The 22,164-nt window shown below is 49.6% G+C and overlaps 1 protein-coding gene across 1 annotated transcript; it reads right to left on the reverse strand.

Annotated features, from left to right (window-relative positions):
• Nucleotides 1–554: 554 nt before the first annotated feature.
• On the reverse strand, nucleotides 555–21,918 carry Rab8a (RAB8A, member RAS oncogene family). The gene is made up of 8 exons (NM_053998.2): nucleotides 21,790–21,918; nucleotides 14,205–14,265; nucleotides 11,598–11,658; nucleotides 8,398–8,475; nucleotides 7,008–7,097; nucleotides 6,561–6,626; nucleotides 5,248–5,298; nucleotides 555–1,762 (listed from the first exon to the last, which is right to left on the reverse strand). The coding sequence occupies exons 1-8, from the start codon at nucleotides 21,911–21,913 to the stop codon at nucleotides 1,670–1,672; spliced, it is 624 nt and encodes a 207-aa protein (NP_446450.2). The 5' UTR covers nucleotides 21,914–21,918; the 3' UTR covers nucleotides 555–1,669.
• Between the last annotated feature and the right edge of the window lie 246 nt (nucleotides 21,919–22,164).

Genomic DNA, 22,164 nt, shown 5'->3' on the forward strand with positions numbered 1-22,164 from the left:
TAGCCACTGTCCACATCGTGGTTGTCTTCCTCACCCCTTCCCCATCTCCCTGGCATCTTCCTCCCACCTGTGAGGCGGGAGCTGCGATCCCTTTGTGGCCCACAATGTGAGCCACCTGCCTGCCGTTCCAGCATCAAAGAGGCTGAGTCGAGAGGACTGCTGTAAGCTCAAGAGTGGCCTGGACTACATGATGGCCCTCTGTAAAAGACAAAAACACCCCACGAAAAGCAGATCCAGCTCAGGGTGGACTTAAGAGGTGGTAGGTCCTTTGGGGGAGCATGACGGAGTACTTCCCAGGTAGGAAGCAGGCAGGAAGGCAGAGAGGGGAGATGTGTGCAGTCAGTGTTTGCTGGACGTGACAGGGTTGCTAGCAGGGGTGATAAAGTCCCACCCCTAACTGAGGACATACTGGCACTGGATGGCTGCTGGCTCCTTTGTTAGAGCGTCCAGTGCTCACCTGCTGAGCCACCTCTCCTGGTCCCAGGCCATTTTTTTCTAAAAGACATCTAACCTGCTACCAATCACAGCCACCTGGTGGTCTGGGCAGGCAGAACTGCTTCCTCTTAAATACACTTTAATCTGATTTTCTGAGTGCACTGGTCAGTGTAAACATGGTACATCAGAGACTCCAGGGGAGGGCGGATGACTATTGCTGGTACGTTGGTTTTAATTTCAAAAAAGGGAGAGATTTTGATGCTGACAGCTTGACTGACAGCAGCATCGGGGAAGGGTTAGAGTGAAAAGGAAGGTGCTCTCAGATGACACCCCTCCCACAGGACATCTGGTCCCAATCAGTCTTTCCAGGAGGACAGAGCTGTCACAACACAACTGGGTGAAGACTGCAGGGTAGCACTGTGCCATGGAATGCTTGTCTGGGTCTCAGGGACCAGGTGCCCTGTGGGCGCAGGGCAACCACGCTGGTTCTGAATCTCCCAGGTATGCTGCTAGAAAATCAATGACAGAATCATTTCATGGTGTTAGGAATCTGAAAAAATAAAAAATCATCTTAGCTAGAAAAGGAACATCCGATTAGAGCCAGGCAGAGGAGGAGAAGATGAGGGAGCCGGTTTTGGGGCCCACTGAGGCAGTGGGTCATGGGAGAGTGGTGGTGATGTCACCTCAGTCTGGACTGCAGACTCCCATCCTGCTCTGGTCATGGGAGCCAGCCACTTCTTCCAAAGTCCTCTAAGTGGGCTTTCCTTAGTTTGTGCTTCCCTTTGGTTTGACACGTAAGGAGACAGTGGACAAGGTTGTCACTTGTCCACAACTGAGAACGGGTGAAGGCAGGTGCCAGGCTTGGCCCTCAGTGGCCCTGGTGGTGGTGCTTGGAGTATGGGGCCAGGCAGGCTGGGCACTGCCACTGACCTCCCTTCTGTGGTGGAGGGGCAGAAGGCTGGAGATGGAGGCTGCCTTGCCCCAACCCACCTCTCTCCATCTATGGCAATGCGGCAGGGGACGGATAGGCCTGACTGGCAGATGACACAGGAAAAACAGCAAAATTCTAACTTGGTCCATCTCTGAAGGTGGAAAAGATCAGACGGTTACTAAAATAATCAATTTCTCAATTGAGTCCGGGCAGCTGTGTCCGAGCATCGGAGGTGGAGGCTCGCCCGGGGCAGGCACAGTCAGCTGGGCTGAGCGCAGGCTCAAATGGGCAGAGACCTTGTCCTCACAGGAGACTGCACCGGAAGAAGCTGGTCCTCTTCTGCTGCTCCACTGTGATCTTGACTCCATGGCTGCTCCCCTGTGGGCTGTTCCCTTCCTGAAGTCACAAGTTTGCCTTGTTACTTACTGTGGATGTGAGCTCTACCTACTACCCATAAACAGCTGTCAGTCAAGCAGTCTGCCCATGACTGTCCAACTAATCACTCCACCATCCATGACCCAGATCCAATCACCTACTAGCCAGCTAGCCATCATCTCTCTATCTCCCGCTGTTCAACCATCCCATGCTAACCACCTGACTACCCACCATTACCCATGCACTCATCCGCTGTCCATCTATTCGTCTACTCCATCTCCTTTGAGTCACTACCCACCCATGCAATCCCCACCTACCCATCATCACCCTTACCACTTCTCTACGATTGATCACATCACTCAAACTCTGGCAGCCGTTCACCCTCATAATCACCCACCCTCTTCCAAAGGCAGCCCACTGTCTCTTGACAGTTCATTCACCTTCCACAGCCCTCAACTGCCTTCATCTGCTTTTTACCATCCCCCAGGCTGCCACCCTTTCCCTTTCCTCCCCGCCAACCTCCAGCCACCTCTTCCCAAACTGTTGTTTCCTGCTCCACTGGGTATTGATGAGGACCTCATAGATGCTGGTCAAGTGCTCTCCCAGTGAGCCACATCCTCCAGTGGCACAAGCCATTGACCGTGCTCTCTCCTCTGCTCCTCCTTCCTCCCTGCCTCTTTCCCACCTACCCACCTATCTATGCTAAACACCCCTAGCATCCACCATGCAGACAGGCAAGGGTCAGGGAGACAGTGTCCTTCAGGGATCAGGAGGCCTGGGCTTAGCGTTTTCTGCCTCTTGTACTCCAGCGGTACAAGGTCAACCTGCTGCTAGGAACACAGGACCTAAACTCTAGTCTTTTTCTTACAAAGAAAGCTTTTAAAAATTAGATTTACTTATTTATGTGTGTGAGTGTGTGCAGGTCAGAAGACAACTTGTATGAATCAGTTCTTTTCCTTACAGTGTAGGTTGGGGGTCACTGAGCTGTGTGCTGCCTCTGCCTGGTACACAGGTTTACGGGGAAGCTGCTGTTGAGATGTAAGCATGGGGAGATGTCACGAGGCCACCTTGTGCCTCACTGGCCGCTCACAGCCCAGATGAACATGTGGGTGACCTGTAGGGCAGGCTATTTCACACACACTGCTGGGTGGTCATGTCATCAAAGAGCCCCAGGGCTAACCATGCTCTCTGATTTCCAGTCACACAGGTAGGTCTGGGGAAGGGCAGTGCTCCTCAGGGGGCAGGGCTGCACAGCTCAGAAGCTGGAGCACCAGTGGCGTTTGCAGAGGACCTGGGTTTGATTCCCAGCACCCATGAGGTACAGCTTACAACTGTCTGTGCCTTCAGCTACAGGGATTCCGTGCCTCCAGCCTCTCGGGTATCAGCGTACATGTGCCCTCCCCACCCAAAAACCTTTAAAAACAATAAGGTGCCAGGCATGGAGGTGCACATCTTTAACCCTAGCACCCAGGAAGCAGAGACAGGCAGATCTCTGTGAGTTTAAGGATAGCCTAATCTACACAGGGAGTTCCAGGCCAGCCAGAGCCATATACGGAGACCATAAATTAAGTAAGTAAGTAAGTAGTAAGTACTAAGTATGTATGTAAGAAAGTAAGTAGTAAGTATGTAAGTAAGTAGTATGTAAGAAAATACGTAAGCAGTAAGTATGTAGTAAGTAGTATGTAAGAAAGTATGTAAGAAAGTAGTAAGTATGTAAGTAATAAGAAAGTATGTAAGTAGTATGTAAGAAGTAAGTATATAAGAAAGTATGTAAGTAGTAAGTATGTAAGTAAGAAAGTATGTAAGTAAGTAGTAAGTATGTAAGAAGTAAGAAAGTATGTAAGTAGTAAGTATGTAAGTAGTAAGAAAGTATGTAAGTAGTATATAAGTAAGAAGTAAGTATGTAAGTAAGAAAGTATGTAAGTAAGCAGTAAGTATGTAAGTAAGAAGTAAGAAAGTATGTAAGTAGTATGTAAGTAAGAAGTAAGAAAGTATGTAAGTAGTAAGTATGTAAGTAGTAAGAAAGTATGTAAGTAGTATATAAGTAAGAAGTAAGTATGTAAGTAAGAAAGTATGTAAGTAAGCAGTAAGTATGTAAGTAAGAAGTAAGAAAGTATGTAAGTAGTAAGTATGTAAGTAAGAAGTAAGAAAGTATGTAAGTAGTAAGTATGTAAGTAGTAAGAAAGTATGTAAGTAGTATGTAAGTAAGAAGTAAGTATGTAAGAAAGTATGTAAGTAGTAAGTATGTAAGTAAGAAAGTATGTAAGTAAGTAGTAAGTATGTAAGAAGTAAGAAAGTATGTAAGTAGTAAGTATGTAAGTAGTAAGAAAGTATGTAAGTAGTATGTAAGTAAGAAGTAAGTATGTAAGTAAGAAAGTATGTAAGTAAGCAGTAAGTATGTAAGTAAGAAGTAAGAAAGTATGTAAGTAGTAAGTATGTAAGTAGTAAGAAAGTATGTAAGTAGTATGTAAGAAGTAAGTATGTAAGAAAGTATGTAAGTAGTAAGTATGTAAGAAAGTATGTAAGTAAGTAGTAAGTATGTAAGTAGTATGTAAGAAAGTATGTAAGTAGTAAGTATGTAAGTAGTATGTAAGAAAGTATGTGGGGGGCTGGAGAGATGGCTCAGAGGTTAAGAGCACTGGCTGCTCTTCCAGAGGTCCTGAGTTCAATTCCCAGCAACCACATGGTGGCTCACAACCATCTTCAATGGGATCTGGTGCCCTCTTCTGGTGTGTCTGAAGAGAGCGACAGTGTGCTCACATAAAAATAAAAATAAAAAAATTAAAGGGAAATAAAAAAGGTGGACTAAGTGTATTTAAAAAAAAAAAAAAAAAAAAAGAAAGTATGTGGGGCTGGGGATTTAGCTCAGTGGTAGAGCGCTTACCTAGGAAGCGCAAGGCCCTGGGTTCGGTCCCCAGCTCCAAAAAAAAAAAAAGAAAAAGAAAGTATGTAAGTAGTATGTAAGTAAGAAGTAAGTATGTAAGAAAGTATGTAAGTAAGTAGTAAGTATGTAAGTAAGAAGTAAGTATGTAAGAAAGTATGTAAGTAAGAAGTAAGTATGTAAGTATGTAAGTAAGTAGTAAGTATGTAAGAAAGTATGTAAGTAGTAAGTATGTACGTAAGTAAGAAAGTATGTAAGTATGTAAGTAAGTAGTAAGTATGTATGTAAGTATGTAAGTAAGTAGTAAGTATGTATGTAAGAAAGTTTCAGGGTGGGAGAGACAGGAGGGTCCCAAGGCAGAGACCCTGTCTCAAAAACTAAGGTGGGAATCTAGTGAAGGACACAGACAGTGACTTCTGGCTGCCATTTGCACACGTACACACATGCAGACAGACAGACAGACAGACAGACAGACAGACAGACAGACACACACACACACACACACACACACACACACACACACACACACACACACGGTATGTCTGAGCAGTGATGTGCTGCCTTGGCCAAGGATGGCTGCATCCTACAAAACCCCACATGGAGACTAGGAAGGACCTGGACTCACCAATTTTTTGTCCATTTTTGCTTTGATATCCCTGGCGAGAGTGAAAAATGCCTGTGGAAAGAGTAGGCCGTCAGCGCCCTTTAGTGGAGGGAAGTTGTTGGCCAGAGGGAAGGGAGGCCTTCCAGCCAAGATTTCCTCCTGTCCTCAGTCAGGCCCCCATCTGTCACCCTCTATAGAACACCTTAGAACAAAGGCTGATGTGTGGCCATCTCCCCCAGACCAACAATCCTGTGAACACAAGCAGGCATTATACTCAGTTGGCCCTTGACACGGAGGCTCACAGACCATGTCATTTGCCCAAGGGTATTGAGTGGTTAAGGGTTCAGAAGGGTCTGGGAGGAGTATCTATCAGGGCTGTGTTCTGTCCATGCCAATTCCCTCCTTTTTTAAAAATTATTTTGGAGAGGTTCTCTTGTAGGCTGGCCTTAGACGCCTAGAGCTGAGCATGACCTAAACCTCCTGTTTGTTCTGCCCCCAACCCCAAAACTGGGACAACAGGTATCACTATCCAGCCTGATTCCTCCTCTCAAAAAACAGCTACAAATTCAGTCCGCAAATGTCTGCTGCCCCAGGGAGGGGACATTCTGAGGCAGGATGGATTTAGCATCTCCATGCAGCGTTGGCGACCTAGAAAGTGGGGCCAGGAGTGCATGGAGGGGTTGCTCATGGGTGGGAGCAGTGGGCTGGCCTGGGCAGGGGAAGAAGAATCTGAATGCAGGAAAGGATTTTAGCAAAGGCTGGGGAGGGCAGGCCCAAGTGGCTTATGGGAGGAGTATGGGTAAATGGAAATGAACAGGACAAGGGCCTTGGCCACTGTCCTCTGGGTACCTTGTGGAGTGATGTGGGTGATTTAGCTTCCCCCTCTCACCACGGTCTTGATGTGTAGCCAAGGCTGGCCTCAGCAATTCTGCATCAGCCTCTTGAGAGCTGGGATTACAGGTAGCTCTGCAGGCCTGTTTTGAGTGTCACTAGGGCAGTATGGGACAAGTTGAGGGCCAGGCACCAGGCTGGCACTGCCTTAGGGACAGCATAAGGATTAGGGCATAGCACTGGGACCTGGATCCTCACTGGGGATGTGAATTAGTAGCGTGGCTGAGATAAAAACAGCTGGGTCTAGGTACTGGAATCTGAGCTTTGATTTCCCTCCTTTGTTGAGTTAGTGAGAATGTGTCCTGAGTGCCCAACAGAGGGCGCCCTGAACCAGAGGCTAATCCTGGATCCTCCAGGTTGACTCTTCCAAAGGAAGGCCCCTCCCGCCCTGAAGCACTGATCCCACAAGCCCATGGCTCCCTGCAGGAGTGGACTGGACTCACGTTCTCCACATTGATGTTGGCCTTCGCGCTGGTCTCCATGAACTTGATCCCATAGTCGAGTGCCAGCTGTAATGGAGGCGACACATGAGCACAGTGTGAACTCCCCCTGTTTCCTAAGGAATGGAAACTGGGGTGGGTTGCAACCATGCTCAAGCTAAGGGTGTTACCTCCCCAAGTGGGAGGGAGCTAAGGAGAGGAATGTGGCATGGCCTAAGCCAGCTCTGTTCCCTGCTCTGTGATGCCAGTTGTGCCTGGCCTAGCTTGGTTCTGGTGACAAGATCAGGGCTCACTGCCAAGCTCTCATTGCTAGCCACGGGCAGCCTCGTCCTGCCTGAGGTTATCACCTCACAAGGGTCTCTCCATCTCCAGTGAGTCAGGATTGAAAAGACTAGGAAGGAATGCCCCAAGCTGTAGAGGATCATGGGGCCCCCCTGGGGCAGCACCCACCTTTTCTCCCCGTTCCTTGGACACCTGCCTCTTGTCGTTCACATCACACTTATTCCCCAGTATCATCTTCTCCACATCTGCAGAGGCATGCTGAAGAGGACAGGGTAGGTCAGGGTCAAAGTGCAAGGTAGGGCACGGACTGCCTGGTAGCTGGCAGCTCATGTCCTTAGTTGTCGAACACTTCTTGACTGTGCAAATAGCTTGCAGGGATCATGGTCACCAGCTCCAGAGGCATGACTCCCAGGGCAGATACTGAGAGACCTGACCCATGCCCAGCTGTTCTATGTTAGCTTGTGAGCAATCACATGTATACACCACACCATGGCACATGCACACACCGTGTGGGGGACAACTTGGAGTCAGATGTCTCCTTCCACGATCTGGGTTCTAGGAACTGAACTGGGGCTATCAGGCTTGCTGGCAAGTGCCTCTACCCACTGAACAACTAGCCAGCCTAAGTCCCAATGCCTGCTTGGATCTGTCAACTCTCTCTTCTCTCTTGTTCTAGAAACAAGGCTGTGCCTAGAACAGCTAGGACGTCCTGCTAAGTTCTTGCTGAGTGCCCAGGCATGGCTCAGCTCTGACTTCTCTCCTAGAGATGGCTCACTCTTCAGTCCCTTCAGCAGCTCCTCTGTAGAAGGGACCATGCTTCCCAAAGGAGAGAACATCAGAGAGCAGCTCTGCTGTGAGGGAGACTCGTTCTTTGCCCCCTGCCACACTTCCTGTCTGCCAAAGGATCACTCAGGGCGTCACCAAAGCCAAAGTCAGGACTCCTCTTTTGACCAAGGTGGCTTCTACAGTCAGGGCAGAGAACTGGTCCCAACACAAGTCCAAAGCAATTGCTTGTAAACAAAGGGCTTGCCTCTCTGCCTGGCCTGGGTGCTCACCAGTCTTGGGTCCAGCATGACAAGTGCTCCTTTGTGGTTTTGTAGACAGGTGAAGTTCTTAACAACTTAGACCCAATGCCCTACCTGCTTAGTCATCAGGGCCGCAGGTGGAGCTGGCCAGGAGGGAATGGCTGTGGCTAGCACCTGAGCAACTGGACAGAGGACAGAGTTGGCTTTGGGAGGGGAGGCTGGGCCGCCGGCCTCCTTGTCCTTCCACAATTCAGGGTCTCATTCTATGACCACCTGTTGAGCTGAATGTGTACTTGGATAGGCTCGACAGGCTCACACCCTGTTGCACAGCAGCTCAAAGTGTTTGAGCCAAATGCTCATGTGACCCTAAGCAGAAATGATCGCAAGAGCAGCAAATAGCACTGTGTGGCTTCTCAGCCAATGATTTCAGGTGGATAGCAGATGTCTTGGCCCCATTCCTCTCTCTTTGCCTGTCCCCCAGGTTCTAGGCTCTTAGGCATAGCCCAGGAGAGGAAGCAAAAGGGTACCCTCACCTCCTCAATGTTCCGAATCCAATTCCGGATGTTGTCGAAGGACTTCTCATTGGTAATGTCGTAGACCAGCATGATACCCTGAGTGGAGAGAGAGAGGCATGGGCTTTGAGGGTCTACAGGAAAGGCACTGAACCCATCAGGACTGGGTGTGGCCACTGCTGGAGATGACCACTGTCCCGGCTAGCCAGTCAGCTGTCATCTTCTCTACCTCCATGGTGGCCTTTCTGACTCCCAAGCTATACCTTGCCACATTCTGTAATGAGCCTTGCTGGTTCCCTGAGCCAGCAGAAACATGGGCCTGGACCCCCATAGGCCTCCAGACTCAACCAGTGCCTCTTCACGATACCTGGTGTCAGATCTACTATGTGCTTGGCTTACAGCAGCAGGGACCTGAGGCTGGGCTGTGTATTCAAGCCTTGCCCTAGGAAGGGTCGGGGCCCCACCATCTCTGACCTCCATGTGCCTTCTAGTGATTCAGAGCTGAGATCTGCTTTCTGAAGAGACCAAGATAAGTGGTCTTTCCAGATCCCTCATGAATGTGAGGGGACATCTAACAGAGTTCCACAGATCCAAAAGGCTTAAAAAGCAGCCTCAGCCCAGCCTAACTCTACCGACCCACTGCTACTATAAAGGAGAAACTGAGGCTTTGTGATTAAGATGGAAATCCACAAGGCCTGGGTGCTGGCTCATGCTTGAAATCATAATACTCAGAGGCTGAGGCAAGAGGACTCCTGCAAGTTAAGATCAGCCTAGGCTAACTGTAGATCCTGTCACAGACAGACAGACGCACGCACGCACGCACACACACAGCCCCAGAGGACACTGTTTCAGAGAGCAACCCCTCTGACAGTCCAGTCCAGCCCTGGGTTTCCTTATGTGGCTTCAGGAGGGTCTGTGTGTACTCCTGTGTGTACGTGTATAGGCCAGAAGACAGTCTGCAGGAGTCTTGGCCTGGGTTTCCTACATGATGCCTACAGAGGCTCAGTTGGTGGCACTATCACAAGGGCCACAGAGAATCAAGCACTGTGCATTTCCAGGCCCCTGGAAACCAGAACCAAATCAAAACAAAGTAACATGGGATGTCAAGCATGTGAGCTGTCACTAGCCTGAGCAAGCTATAACTAATAATTCCCTAATTTTAGCACTCAAGAGGCTGATGCGGACTCACTACAAGTCTGAGGTACAGAGAGGGCGCCAAGAGAAAAATCAGCCTGGGCGCGACAGTGCTTGCCTTTAATAGCAATATGCAGGGGAAGGGAGGGCCAGGCAGGTCTCGAGTTCAAAACCAAGCTAGTCCACATAGTGAGCTCCAGGCCAGCTAGGGCTACACAATGACACCTACCTCAAAACAAAAACAAAACAGAAGTCTGGGTGGGCATGTAGCTCAGCTGGCGGGGCATTTGCCTGGAATGCACGACACCCTGGGTTCTATCGTTGGTTCCTCGTAAACCAGACATGGTTTACATGTATGCAAGGTGGCACAGACCTGTCATCCTAGCACACAGGAGGCTGAGGCAGAAGGATCAGAAGTTCCAGGCCAGACTAAGCTACACAGTGAGAACATGTTTCATCAAAACAGTACTGAAGGAGATTCCCACCATCTTGGTGCTGGTTCGGGAACAGCCAGTGAATCTGTATGTGAACTCGGGCTGGACTGCCAAGTCTTGGGTCCTGTCCACACTTATACTCAGCAGGGCACAGCCATGATCAAGGAGATACCAGGCTAAGATTGAGGGTGCTATCAGTCATGGAGGTGGGGGCTTAGGGGGACTATCTGAGTCTAGAGAAGTCCAAACAGCTCTCTCCAGAGGACAGAGGTACCCCAGACCTCAGTGCTCTGGAGGGGCAAAATAAGATTAATTTTAACAAAGATGCTAAGGTTACAGACCATAGGGTTGAGTTTCCAATATTGGCTGCTCTTTCTGGATGCTCTGAGTATTTAATCTAATGTCACTATTCATGCCTGTCGCTCCCAGGCTCCTCAGGTGTCCCCATGAGTTCTCAGGCATCAGGCCTGCACAAGAACTGAGACTCACACTGTGCTCACAGTATGGACATCGTGCTAGGAAGAACTGGGAGAACTGGGAGCCTGTGGCCCTAAATGGCAGGTTAGGCTACAGAAGGCACGGGTGATAGAATGGAACTCTGGGTAATAGCCATTTGTTTTCCCAGGAACATGGGGACATTTCTGAGAGGTGGTAGGCTGGCTGGGAGATGGCCCAGGTTCTGGGCAGGACCAAAGTGGCTCCTCCTGCCTCCTTTGTTCCTTCATGCCCTGTTTTGCATAGTGTCACCCTGGGACCTTGTCCTTTCCTGATGTCTCCCAACCCCTCTCTACAGGGAACATATGTGGGGTGAGTTTGCTAGTACAGGCCCAGGTGGAAGACGGAACGGTGATAATCCCAAGTAAGTCCAGCCATCAAGTTGTTCTAGTAAATTCCACAGCACCGAGGGCCTCTCTGGAGGCTAGCTGAGGCTTATCTTCACCTGAGGGCTGGGTTTCCTGGTGCTCCTCTCATCCCGACACTGGGTCTGAGGTCTGGAGGGGGGACCGGTTGTGATGTATATGGAGATGTTTCAGGGAGCTGGTCAGGGCACACTGATCTCTTACAAAAGAGTGGGAACACAGGCTGTCTCTGCAAGACACAAAGGTTGGCCAGGTATGGCGGCACACACCTGTGATATCCTAGCCTGGGGAGGCTAAGGCAAGAAAATTGTGAGTTCCCAGCCAGCCTGGGCTACAAAGTGAGTTCTGAGATAGCCTGGTCTTTTTTTTTTTTTTGGTTCTTTTTTTCGGAGCTGGGGACCGAACCCAGGGCCTTGCGCTTCCTAGGTAAGCGCTCTACCACTGAGCTAAATCCCCAGCCCCGATAGCCTGGTCTTATTGGCAGATTCCAAGCCAATGAGAAGCACTCAAGAAACAATGTTGGAGGTAATCTGACCTCTGGTTTCTACACTCATGTACACACAAATACATACATACACACAACATTTTAAAAACATATAAACAAGCTGGGTGTTAAGGCAGAAGGATTTTGAGTCCCAGGCCAGCTTTGGCTACATTGTGAGTGCTAGGCCAGCCTGGGCTACATTTTGCAACTGTTTTAACAAGATGAAACGACAGTAACAACAACAAAAGCCAAACACTCAGGACTTAGTACTGCTGCTTGTTTCCACATCAACAATAGCAAAGTCCGTACCATGGCACCCCTGTAGTAGGCTGTCGTGATTGTCCGAAACCGCTCCTGGCCGGCTGTGTCCCTAGAAACAAGGATGAAGGGTATTAGTGACACCCTTGGGCTGATGGAGTTCTCCCTTGATTCCCTATGCTCAGCAACAGTCCTCTCTGCTCCTGTGATTACACAGGAGGGGATGGAAGGACAGACCACAGCCCTTCCAAGGCCCCTGGACAAATGTCTCACTGGACGGCGTCTCCTCTACCCTTCCATGTATTGGCTCCCAGGCATTGTCCTGGGGTCCCTGCAGTTGATGTGAGGATGGGTTATAGTCCTGGCTGTCAGAAAGAGCAGGGCGAGTTCAGGGGCTGCTGCTCCAAACTGATTCTGTCATTACCCGCACGAAGGAGGTGGTCCCCAGGAGTAGCATCTGAGTTGGTGCCAGCTGGGTATATGGGGTGTGTGGCCTACAAACAAGTGTCTTTCTGAGCTTCATACCCACCTGCCATCCTGGCACTGACGAGGCCTAGGCAGGAGGACTGTGAGTTCCAGGCCAGCCTGGGACACATAGCAAGACACTGCCACAGAATAAGAAGAAAGGGATAGGGTGTGCCCTGTGGTAGTGTTTGCTTAGTACACACAGGGTCATAGGTCCATCCCTAGGCCTGGAGGAAAGTGACTTACTCAGAGGCAGACCTTTTGTCCCTGAGCCCCTGGCTCCTCTGAAGCCCTGGATGTCTGGATTCCACAGAAAGGCCCAGTGCTGAGTCCAAGTCCTGCATTGTGCCTCTAATGTTTTCTCCGTCATTTTTATTGTTTTTGAGTGCCAAAGCACACACTGGAGACCTTGCAGGAGTTGGTTTTCTCCTTCTAGGTCCGGGGATCGAGCTCAGGGTCATCAGGCTTTGCCGAAAGCACCTTTACTTGCTAAGCCACCTTGCTGGCTCCGGCACAGGGGATGGAACGCAAGTGTTCTGTATACGCTAAGGCAAGTGCTCTGCCACTGAGCCCTGCTCCCAGCTCCAACACTCTCATTCTAATGCTAGTTTTAATTCTGAGATGACTTGCTGGTGGCACTTGCAGAGAACACACAGGTGAAGAATGTTAATTGCAGTCCAAGGTAGCCTCCCAGTGACTCTTCTCTTGGCTGAGAATGCTGGGGCTCGAGGTGGAAAGGGAGAAGCTGGGGCAGGTGGCTTGGCTGGCTGGGACTGTCACTTTGGACTTGGGCACAAAGGCTGCAGTGTGGCCACTGTTGGAAGTGGAAGAGTTCTATGGGTTGTAACTTACCATGTGGCCAGGGCTGATGACTGAGCCCCGAGGACAGACTAGGATTCTCCCTCATCCAGGTTCAAGGTCTGAAGTCAGAGCAGACTGTCGAGAGATAAGGGGACCCAGGAGGCTCCCCTAGAGATACTGGCAGGCTGGGTGATGGCTCATGCTGACACTAAGGAGAACTGAGCACGCCGTCGGGGAGGGGCACCTAGGCTCTCTGCTGTTTGGTTGACACAGGTTTCCACTCTGCAGGCCACACTGCCTGGAACTTGCTGTGACCCTCTGAGCTCTGTGCCTCATGAGGGTGGGAGTGACATGTATACCACTGCTCTTCAGTGTGACTTGGGTCTGTTTGCTCAAGGCTGTCTGAATTCAGCCTCCCAGGACGTTGGATTACTTTCCAGTCCACATCAGTGATGGGGCCCTAGATGCTCACAGTTTCCTAACTGACCCTGGCTGCTGAGGTTACCCGCAGGGCTGAGGACTTCTGGCTGCTGGGTCTGGCCTTAGCTTTAAGGTTGTTTAGGGGTTTCGGGTCCACACACCAGGAAGTGAGGCCTTGCTTCTCCTCAGGGGAGAAAACAGGAAGTGGTGTGAGGCCTTGAAAGTTTGGGGTGAGGCTATGGGCTCAGAAGGAAACCCCCAGCTGGGTGTGGTGGTGCACATTCATCATACCAGACCCTGGGAGGCTGAGGCTAAAGACTGAAGTTTCAGGCTAGCTTGGGTTACCTGGCTAGGGAGCATGGTGAGACACTGTCACAACAAAAGAGAAAGAGGAAATTCACAGCCCAGGAGTCTTATGCTACCACCTCTGCCTACTCTTCAAGCTCTTCTCTTACCGGTTACATCCCTCACACAAATGTTAGGCTCCAGTGGCCAGCAGAGGATGGTTACCTGGGCTGGATATGAAACTCTTATCTTCTGGGGAAAAGGACTTTGTTTTTAGGGCTTGGTACTAAGGAAGTTTGCTCAATTGGTAGTGTCCTTGCCTAGTATGCATGGGGCTCTGGGTTCACACTATCAGTGCAAAAACCAGGTGTTGTCACCTGTCATCCCAGCACTAGGAACAGGCAGGAGGGTCAGGAATTTGAAGTCACCTTTGGAAGCAGCATGTGGTGGCACACTCCTTTAATCCCAGTACTCAAGTGGCAGAGGCAAGCAGATCTCAGTGAGTTTGAGGCCTCCTGACCGACAAACATACTAAGTTCCAGGCCAGGCAGGACTATAGACAGACTATGTCTCAAACAGAAAAGGAAAAGGAGGCCGTGTGTCTATGTGGAGGGACATCAACAGCTCTGCTCCCAGTGATGCAGGAAGGGCCATGACTCTGGGGACACACAAGGCAACAGCACTCACCATATCTGCAGTTTAATCCTCTTGCCATCGAGCTCTATGGTCCTAATTTTAAAGTCAATTCCTGAAAGAAAAGGAAGAATAAAAGGTGTTATCAAAGCCAGGCCACTTCCTGGGCTGCCAGCCTCGGCTGATAACAGGGCTGTGTGGCTTCTGGAGCAGCAGCTGTATGCTGGGTCCTTGGAATTGCAGGGTCCTCTCCACAACAAAACTGGAAGCTTCTGGAAGCTTCTGGAAGTATCTTTCCCTGCTAGAAGCACAGCGGGGACAACAGCAGCTGGAGAGAAGCTGGGAACGGGAGATGGGCAAGGCCCCTAGGGCGGCCCCCACTTCTGCTGCCTCTGGCCCAGCCTCTCAGTGGGCATCCTAAAGCCTTCTACAGGTTGGGACCTGCCACCCCATAGTGCTCTGTGCTGCCAAAGGGCCATACCCTCTCTCCCCAGTCACTGCACGGCTTCAGTTATTTATTTCCTTCTATTTTTGAGAACAGAATCTCACATAAGCAAAGCTCATGTAACCATGAATTCCTGATCCTCCCACCTCTACCTTCTGGGTGTTGGTGTGCCTGGAACAATTCATCACATTGCCTTCTCCCAGTGGCTCTGGTTGGAACTCCCGGCCTTGCTGTGGACGGTATGCCAACTGCTTTACCTCTGAGCTTCATCTTAAGCCCAAGGCTTGTAGAGGAGACCAAGAAGGAACAGTGGGTGCTTCCAAGTCACCCTCAGGAGAGGGGACTACAGAGGGAGAGGTGGCACCATCAGGACGGGGTCTTAGGCGACTCTGGGGCAGAGCTCTGACATGTAGTTGGCAAACTATCTGTATAAAGAAAACCTGTGTATACCAGTTGTGCTGACACCCATCTATAATCCCAGCACTTAGGAAGTGGAGGCAGAAAGGTCAGCAGGTCAGGATGAGCTACACAGTGAATGTGAGGCCAACCCATGTAATATCAGGTTTCAAAATCAACAAAACCCCAAACCAACCCTAACTGTAACTATAACCCAAAGTTGGCCTCAGTTCTAGAGCTGCCAGTGATCTACCAAGAGTCAGAAAGACCAGCTAATGGACCTTCTATATGGTGTCATGGAAGTGAATGAAAGACACATCTACTACACGCACCACAGAAAGGCTCAAAGCATGATGCTGAACAAGAGAAGCCAAGCAGGAAAGGCCACATATGGCGTGACTAGGCTGACACGAAGTGTCCAGAGCAGGCAAATCCAGAGACAAGGACTATGCCTGAGGTTGCCAGGCTGGGGCACGGGGAAGAGAAAGGGCTGAGGGGCATAAGGATGCTGATGGCTTTTTTTTTGGGGGGGGGACGACACAAGGAGACATTCTGAAATTTATCATGGTGATGGAGATGCAACTCAAAGCACAACAAAAGGCACTGAGCTGTGCGCTTTAAATGGGTGGACCAATGAGATGTGAGGTAAGGTAAAGCTTTTTTTTTTTAAATTAAGGGACTTGCTGCCAAGCCTAATGACTAGGTTTGATTTCTGGGACCAACATGCCACTGTCCCCCAAAGGCTCATGTATTTGAATGCTTGGTCACCAAAAAGTGATTATGTATCAGTAGGGCTCTGGCAGAGCCTCTCAGGAGACACCCATATCTGGCTCCTGTCAGCAATCACTTCTTGGCACAGCAATAGTGACTGGATCTGGTGGCTGCATATGGGATGAATCCCCAGGTGGGGCAGTCTCTGGATGACCTTTTCTTCAGTCCCTGCTTCACTTTGTCCCTATATTTTCTTTTCCCTTCTAAGGATTTTGTTTTCCCTTCTAAGAAGGACTGAAGCATAAAAAATACATAAAAATCCAAGAAAAATAAAATTAAAAGAAAGAAGTGAACATGTTTGAAAGGATGAAAAGGACTAGGAGGTGTGGCCTTGTTGGAGGGGGTATACTATTAGGGTCGGGCTTTGAAGTTTCAAAAGCCCACGCTAGGTCTAGCCTCCCTCCCTTGGCTTGTGGATCAGGACGGAGCTCTCCACACCATGCATGCCACCATGCTCCCTGCCAGGATAACAGACTAAACCTCTAAAACTGTAAGCCAGTCCCAATTAAATACTTTTTAAGAGTTGCCGTGGTCACAGTGTCTTTTCACAGCAACAGAACAGTGACTAAGATAGTGGCCTCTGTGCAGCCATGTTGTCCCCTGGCAGTTCCCTACATATCCCAAGTATCCTAGGGGCTTTCATACCCGCTCTTCTCTCTTCTGCAATGGTCTTTACTACCCCAGTCACTTGATGCCCCTCTCCTGCTCAAGTTGTTGCTTAAAGTGGCTTTGTGGGGGCCTTCATCCGCCATTACCATCCCAACACTAGACACACCACACACACACACACACACACACACACACACACACACACACACACACACACACACCATGATGTGCAAGAGATGGCTCAGGACCTTATGCTGATGCTCAAATCCCTCTTATACCAGGACAGGTTATTTACATAGGAATTCTGGATATAGTCCATAGATTTTTTTAATATACATTTTTGGAAGGTGGGGTTGCACTTCAGGAGGCTGCTCTCTCTCTCTGTACCATGTGGGTCCCAAGAACTGAACTCAGGCTGTCAGCCCTGACTGTAAGTGCCTTTGTCTGCTGAGCCATCGCACTGGCTGCATTATGTTCAGACAGGACTTCACTGTTTCATGAACTTTCCTGGAGATATGAGCAGGCGTCTGTCTATTCAAATTCTAACTCAGACCGAAGGAATAAATCCATCCAAGCTCTGATAAGCGAACCATGTAGACTTAGTCACAGGAGCATGGGGGAAGGGGATCACTGAACGTCAGCCCTCCATTGACACATGGATAGAGTCCACTCTTAGACTTACACACTATGTACTCTAGAACTCACTGTGACCTTGTGCTTGGGGACAGAACTACGGCATGCTGGGAGAGAGGTACAGGAGGGAGCAGCAGGCAGAGTAGGCAAAGGTCTGCTGGGCCTCCCCATGCCGCCTTCGGTGAGGTCAACAGTTATCTCAGTTACTCTAGGGAAGATGGTAGTCAGGTGTGAATCTGAGACCAGCCAGGGAACAGAGGCATGGAGGAAAAGAGAGAGAAGGGAGGGAGGAGTGGCTCTTACACTCAGGACAGCACTACAGCAGACTCTGCAGCCCAGGCTGACCTGGAAACCCACAGTGATTCTCCTGCCCCAGTCACCATAGTGCCAAGATTACAAGCATGACCATGCCTGTAGATTTTCAGTTATGTCTAGAGGAGACATGAACTACCCACTGTCCGGGTTGGCAAATGGCAGTGCCAAGAAACCCGATGACTTAAGTTTAAGTCCCAGGACCCACAGAGTGAAATAGAAAGCCAACTCCTATAAGTTGTTGGCACACCCCCCCCCAATTAAATTAATACATATTATTAAAAAACTTTAAAAAATCTGAGAATGGGGCTATGGTTTAGTGGCAGAGGGCTTGTTAGCCTGAACATAGGCCCAGCACCACTATAAATTGAGGTGGCATACACATATGTCATCCCAACACTGACTGGGAGTGGCAGCAGGATGTTAGGTGTTCAAAGGCAACCTTGGCTACAAATAAGTTTGAGGTTACTTGGGAGGCAGGGGTGGGGGAATTAAGCCTAGGAGCTCTGGGGTCAGCCTGGCAACATAGCAAGTCAGTCAGTCAGTCAGTCAGTCAATCAATCTCAATCTCTCTCTCTCTCTCTCTCTCTCTCTCTCTCTCTCTCTCTCTCTTTCTGAACTGGTGAGATGGCTCAGTGGATAAAGACACTTGCCACAAGCCTAAGTCTGATCCAGGACCCACATAATGGAGAGAGAGAATTGACTTCTGCCAAGTTGTCCTTTGATCTCCACACATGCATTATGGCAAGAGCACCCAACAGAAAAATGTGATTAACACTCAAAACAAATCAGGCTGTGTCTGGTAGGCCACTCACACAGCAAAATCCTGGGATCAACCCCTACACTCAATAAACTGGGTGTGCTGGTGTACCCAAGTAGTCTAGAGGAATCAGGAGTTCAAGGTCATCCTCAGCTACCTGGGGACTCAGAGGTCAGCCTGGGCTACATGAGGTCCCATCTCAATCAACAGAGAAATGGTTAGATAACACTAGTGTCTGCTGGAATAGTGAATGGCCCTGGCTTCAGAACTGACTGCAGGGTGCTGCGGGGCCAGGTTCAGACCACAGATAATTCACAGGGTCCTGTCACATGGGCACAGCTTCCAAAATCAACCACCACTCAATCCTGGTTCATTAATGAACACAGTGAAGGCAGCTGGCTTTATGTATGTATGGATGTACCTTCCTGCGTACCTTTAGGACTAGGTGGCTGGGGCACACTCTTCCAGAGCCATTCCCCAGTGTGTGACACAAAAGTCCACGGTCAGTGTGTAACCAACCATAGTCACGAATCTCGCTTTGGTCTGGAGCTCTCCTGGTTTTCATTAACGCACGAATAGAGTGAGAAAATGTAAACTTTACGAGGCTCCAGAATTATAAGGCTATAACTTCAAGGTCAAGGAGAATATCTTTTCTAGAAGACAGAGGTCTGTGGGAATGTGATACTGATTCAGGGAGGGAGGAATCCTGGGTTCAAACGCCACCTCTACCTCATTGGGTGATCTTGAAAGTCACATCCACCTCACTATCCAGGATGAGGCCAGTCTCCTTGGGACCCTGAAGGACTAAGTGGGTTTTCTTTTTTCTTTTTCTTTTTCTTTTTTTTCCCCCGGAGCTGGGGACCGAACCCAGGGCCTTGCGCTTGCCTAGCTTGTCTACCACTGAGCTAAATCCCCAACCCCCAGATTTTTTGTTTTGTTTGTCTGTTTTCTTTTTGAGCTAGGGCTTGTGTAACTCTGCCTTTCCTGGAACTCTGTAGACCAGACTGGACTGGTCTTGAACTCACAGAGATCCACCTGTCTCTGCCTCCTAAGTGGTGGCTAAGTGGGTTTTCTGACGAAGAGTTTTAATCTGGGCTGGAGAGATAGCTCAGCAGTTAAGAGCACTGGCTGCTCTTCCAGAGGTCCTGAGTTCAATCCCTAGCAACCACATGGTGGCTCACAACCATCTCTAATGAGATCTGATGCCCTCTTCTGGTGTGTCTGAAGACAGTGACAATATATATAATAAAAACACCTTTAAAAAAGTTTTACACCGGGGCTGGGGATTTAGCTCAGTGGTAGAGCGCTTACCTAGGAAGCGCAAGGCCCTGGGTTCGGTCCCCAGCTCCGAAAAAAAGAACCAAAAAACAAAAAAAAAAAAAAAAAAAAAAAGTTTTACACCAGCTAGATGGAGATAGTCAGTGGTCAAATGTGTAGCTGACCTGTGTTGAGGCCCTTGGCTCCATTCCCAGTATTTCAAAACGAAAAAGTGAACATTTATGAGATGCAAAATAAGTATTATAGGTCATCGAGATGGCTCAGTGGACAAAGGTGCTTGCCACTAAGCCTGATGACTTGAGTTCAATTCCTGAGTCCTACAAGGTAGAAGGAGAAAATTGACTCCCCCAAATTGTCTTTTGACATTGGAATTTGGAAGCCAGAGGCAGATGATTTCCATGAGTTCCAGGACAGCCTGGTTACATAGCTAGCCTGTCTCAAACTAACAGACCAAACCAGGGTTAGGGACATGGCTCAATCCCTGAAGTGCTTGCCACAAAAGCATGAAGACCTGTGCATGGTGGCATAAACTTACAATCCCAGCACTGGTGGGACAGAGCAAGACGGGTCCTGGAGCTTGCTAGCCAGCCTCAACACTTGGTGAGCTCAGGTTCAGTGAGAGATCCAGCAAAGACAGCTTGGTGGGTGAAGGTACTCACCCATAAACCTGACAACTTGGGATCAAGCTCCAGGACCCACATAGTGGAAGGAAAAGAACAGACTTCAAAGTTGTCCTCTGACCCACACATGTGCATAAGTATGCATGTACACTCCCAATAGAATAATTTAAAAAAAAATGAGGCAAAGATTGAGGAACAACCCCGACTGTTACTGCATGCACACAAGAACATGTGAACACATGCATGCATGCCAAAGCAAACAAAAACACCCCCAAACCAATGTCACCATCTTGGTGTTGACTAGGAAGTGTCTGAGGTCTGTGTTGAGAACAATCCAGAGCCTGTGGGTAGCTACTGTCACTTCCTGCTTGGTCCTCATCTGAGTGTTTGGGCAGGGGAGCGGAAAAGCTTTACATGCACCTGTGATCAGGGGTGCCCAAACCCTCTGCTTCCTCCAGACTGACAGACAGTGCCACATCTACTCTAAATAAAATTGGATCAGAGAAGGTTGCTCAACCTAGAATTCAAGCATGATGATTCCCTGTCCAGTTCCCTATACTTGACACCTGACACATGACTGTTTCAGAGTGCTGACCAGGAAGGAGATATTTAGATGGCATTAGCACATGATGGTCAGGTCAGGGAGGCAACAACTTAGTTGACATTATGTAGAAATCATCCCCTAAGTTTTCCTTTTCTTTCCAAGGCAGGGTCTCATGTAGCCCAGGCTGGCCTTGAACACTCTATTGTAGCCAAGGATGACATTGGACTCCTGATCTTCCTGCCTCCCCCTCCCTAGTGCAGTCATTACAGGTGTTCACTACCACATCTGGTTTCAGGGTGCTGGAGAGGGAACCTAATTCTGACTAGGGATAAACCAGGCCTAGTGACATTCTCTTGTTTCAGGGCCATACACCATCCAGGCCGCTCTGTTTGGCAGGATGTACTTCCAGGTAACATCTCAAAGTGAACCATGACTAGGAGGATGGATGGTCAGCACCACTTTTGACGTCAGGTTGGGGCCATCAAAAGCCAATTCTGTTCAACTGCGCTGTGAGGCAGCCCTGGGGGAAAGCTATTCAAAAAAATGACAGGTGGTGTCCTTAGCCCAGTGATAGGGAAGTCAGTCAAGGCTCCACGTAGCCATAGTTGGTCTTAGTTTCTCATTGGAACTTTTTATCTTGTCTTCCCACCGGGATGACAGGTACTGTTACCATTCCTCAGAGAGAAGGCAGGAGAGCTTTGGGATGGAGTCCTGACTTAAGTTGTGGATTAGTGGTGCTGGTCCTTTGAAGCTCTGGAACAGCTGAACCTTGGATTTTGGAGTCAGACACACCTGGGTTCAAATCTCATCCCAGATACCTGTAGACTGTGACCTTCATGCATGCCACACCCTCCCTCAATTTCAAATTCCCCCTCCAGCGACAGAGGATCCAACAATACAGATCTGATACTGCACATGCCAAGCGTGCCACATAAGAAACTATGCACGAAGTCAGGTGTCACCTCAATGCCTCAGTTTCCACTTTTGTAAGACGGGGATCTCCCCGGAAGGACAGTCTAGAGGTCTGCTGTGAAGACAAGAGAGTTGACAGGCGCCTGAACTCAAGCCCAGGGCAGGCTTTTCCTTAGACCGCAGCCTGCATGTCCCTGTCTGCACCTTGATGTCCGGCGTCCCGCCAGGGTCCTGTTCTCTCCCCGGCCTCGCAACCCTCCCGGATCCTCGGCCCGAGTGGATCCCTAGTCGATCCTTCAGCCCAGCCCCACAGAGGCGCGCGCCCAGCCCGGATCCCCGGCCGCCCAAGGCCCCATTACCTATGGTAGAGATGAACGTGGAATTGAAGGCGTCCTCGGAGAAGCGGAACAGGACACAGGTCTTCCCTACCCCCGAGTCCCCGATCAGCAGCAGCTTGAACAGGTAATCGTAGGTCTTCGCCATATTACACTCTCTCCCCGACGGGAAGTACGGCCGGCGCCTCGCCACTGGCCGCTGGACCCGTCTATCATCTCAGATCCCGCCCCCTATTGGCCCCTCGCCCGCCGCGCGTCACCGAGGCCGACGCCCGCCACCCCGAGCCCCGCCTGTCGCAGGGAGCCCGGGGAAAAGAGGCGAATCCGGCGCAGAGCCGGAAGCAGTCGACCACACAGCCCATTGGTTGACGCTAAGTATAGGGAGGCTTGTTATTGGCT

This window comes from Rattus norvegicus, chromosome 16 (assembly GCF_036323735.1).
Source record: "Rattus norvegicus strain BN/NHsdMcwi chromosome 16, GRCr8, whole genome shotgun sequence".
Classification (NCBI taxonomy): domain Eukaryota; kingdom Metazoa; phylum Chordata; class Mammalia; order Rodentia; family Muridae; genus Rattus; species Rattus norvegicus.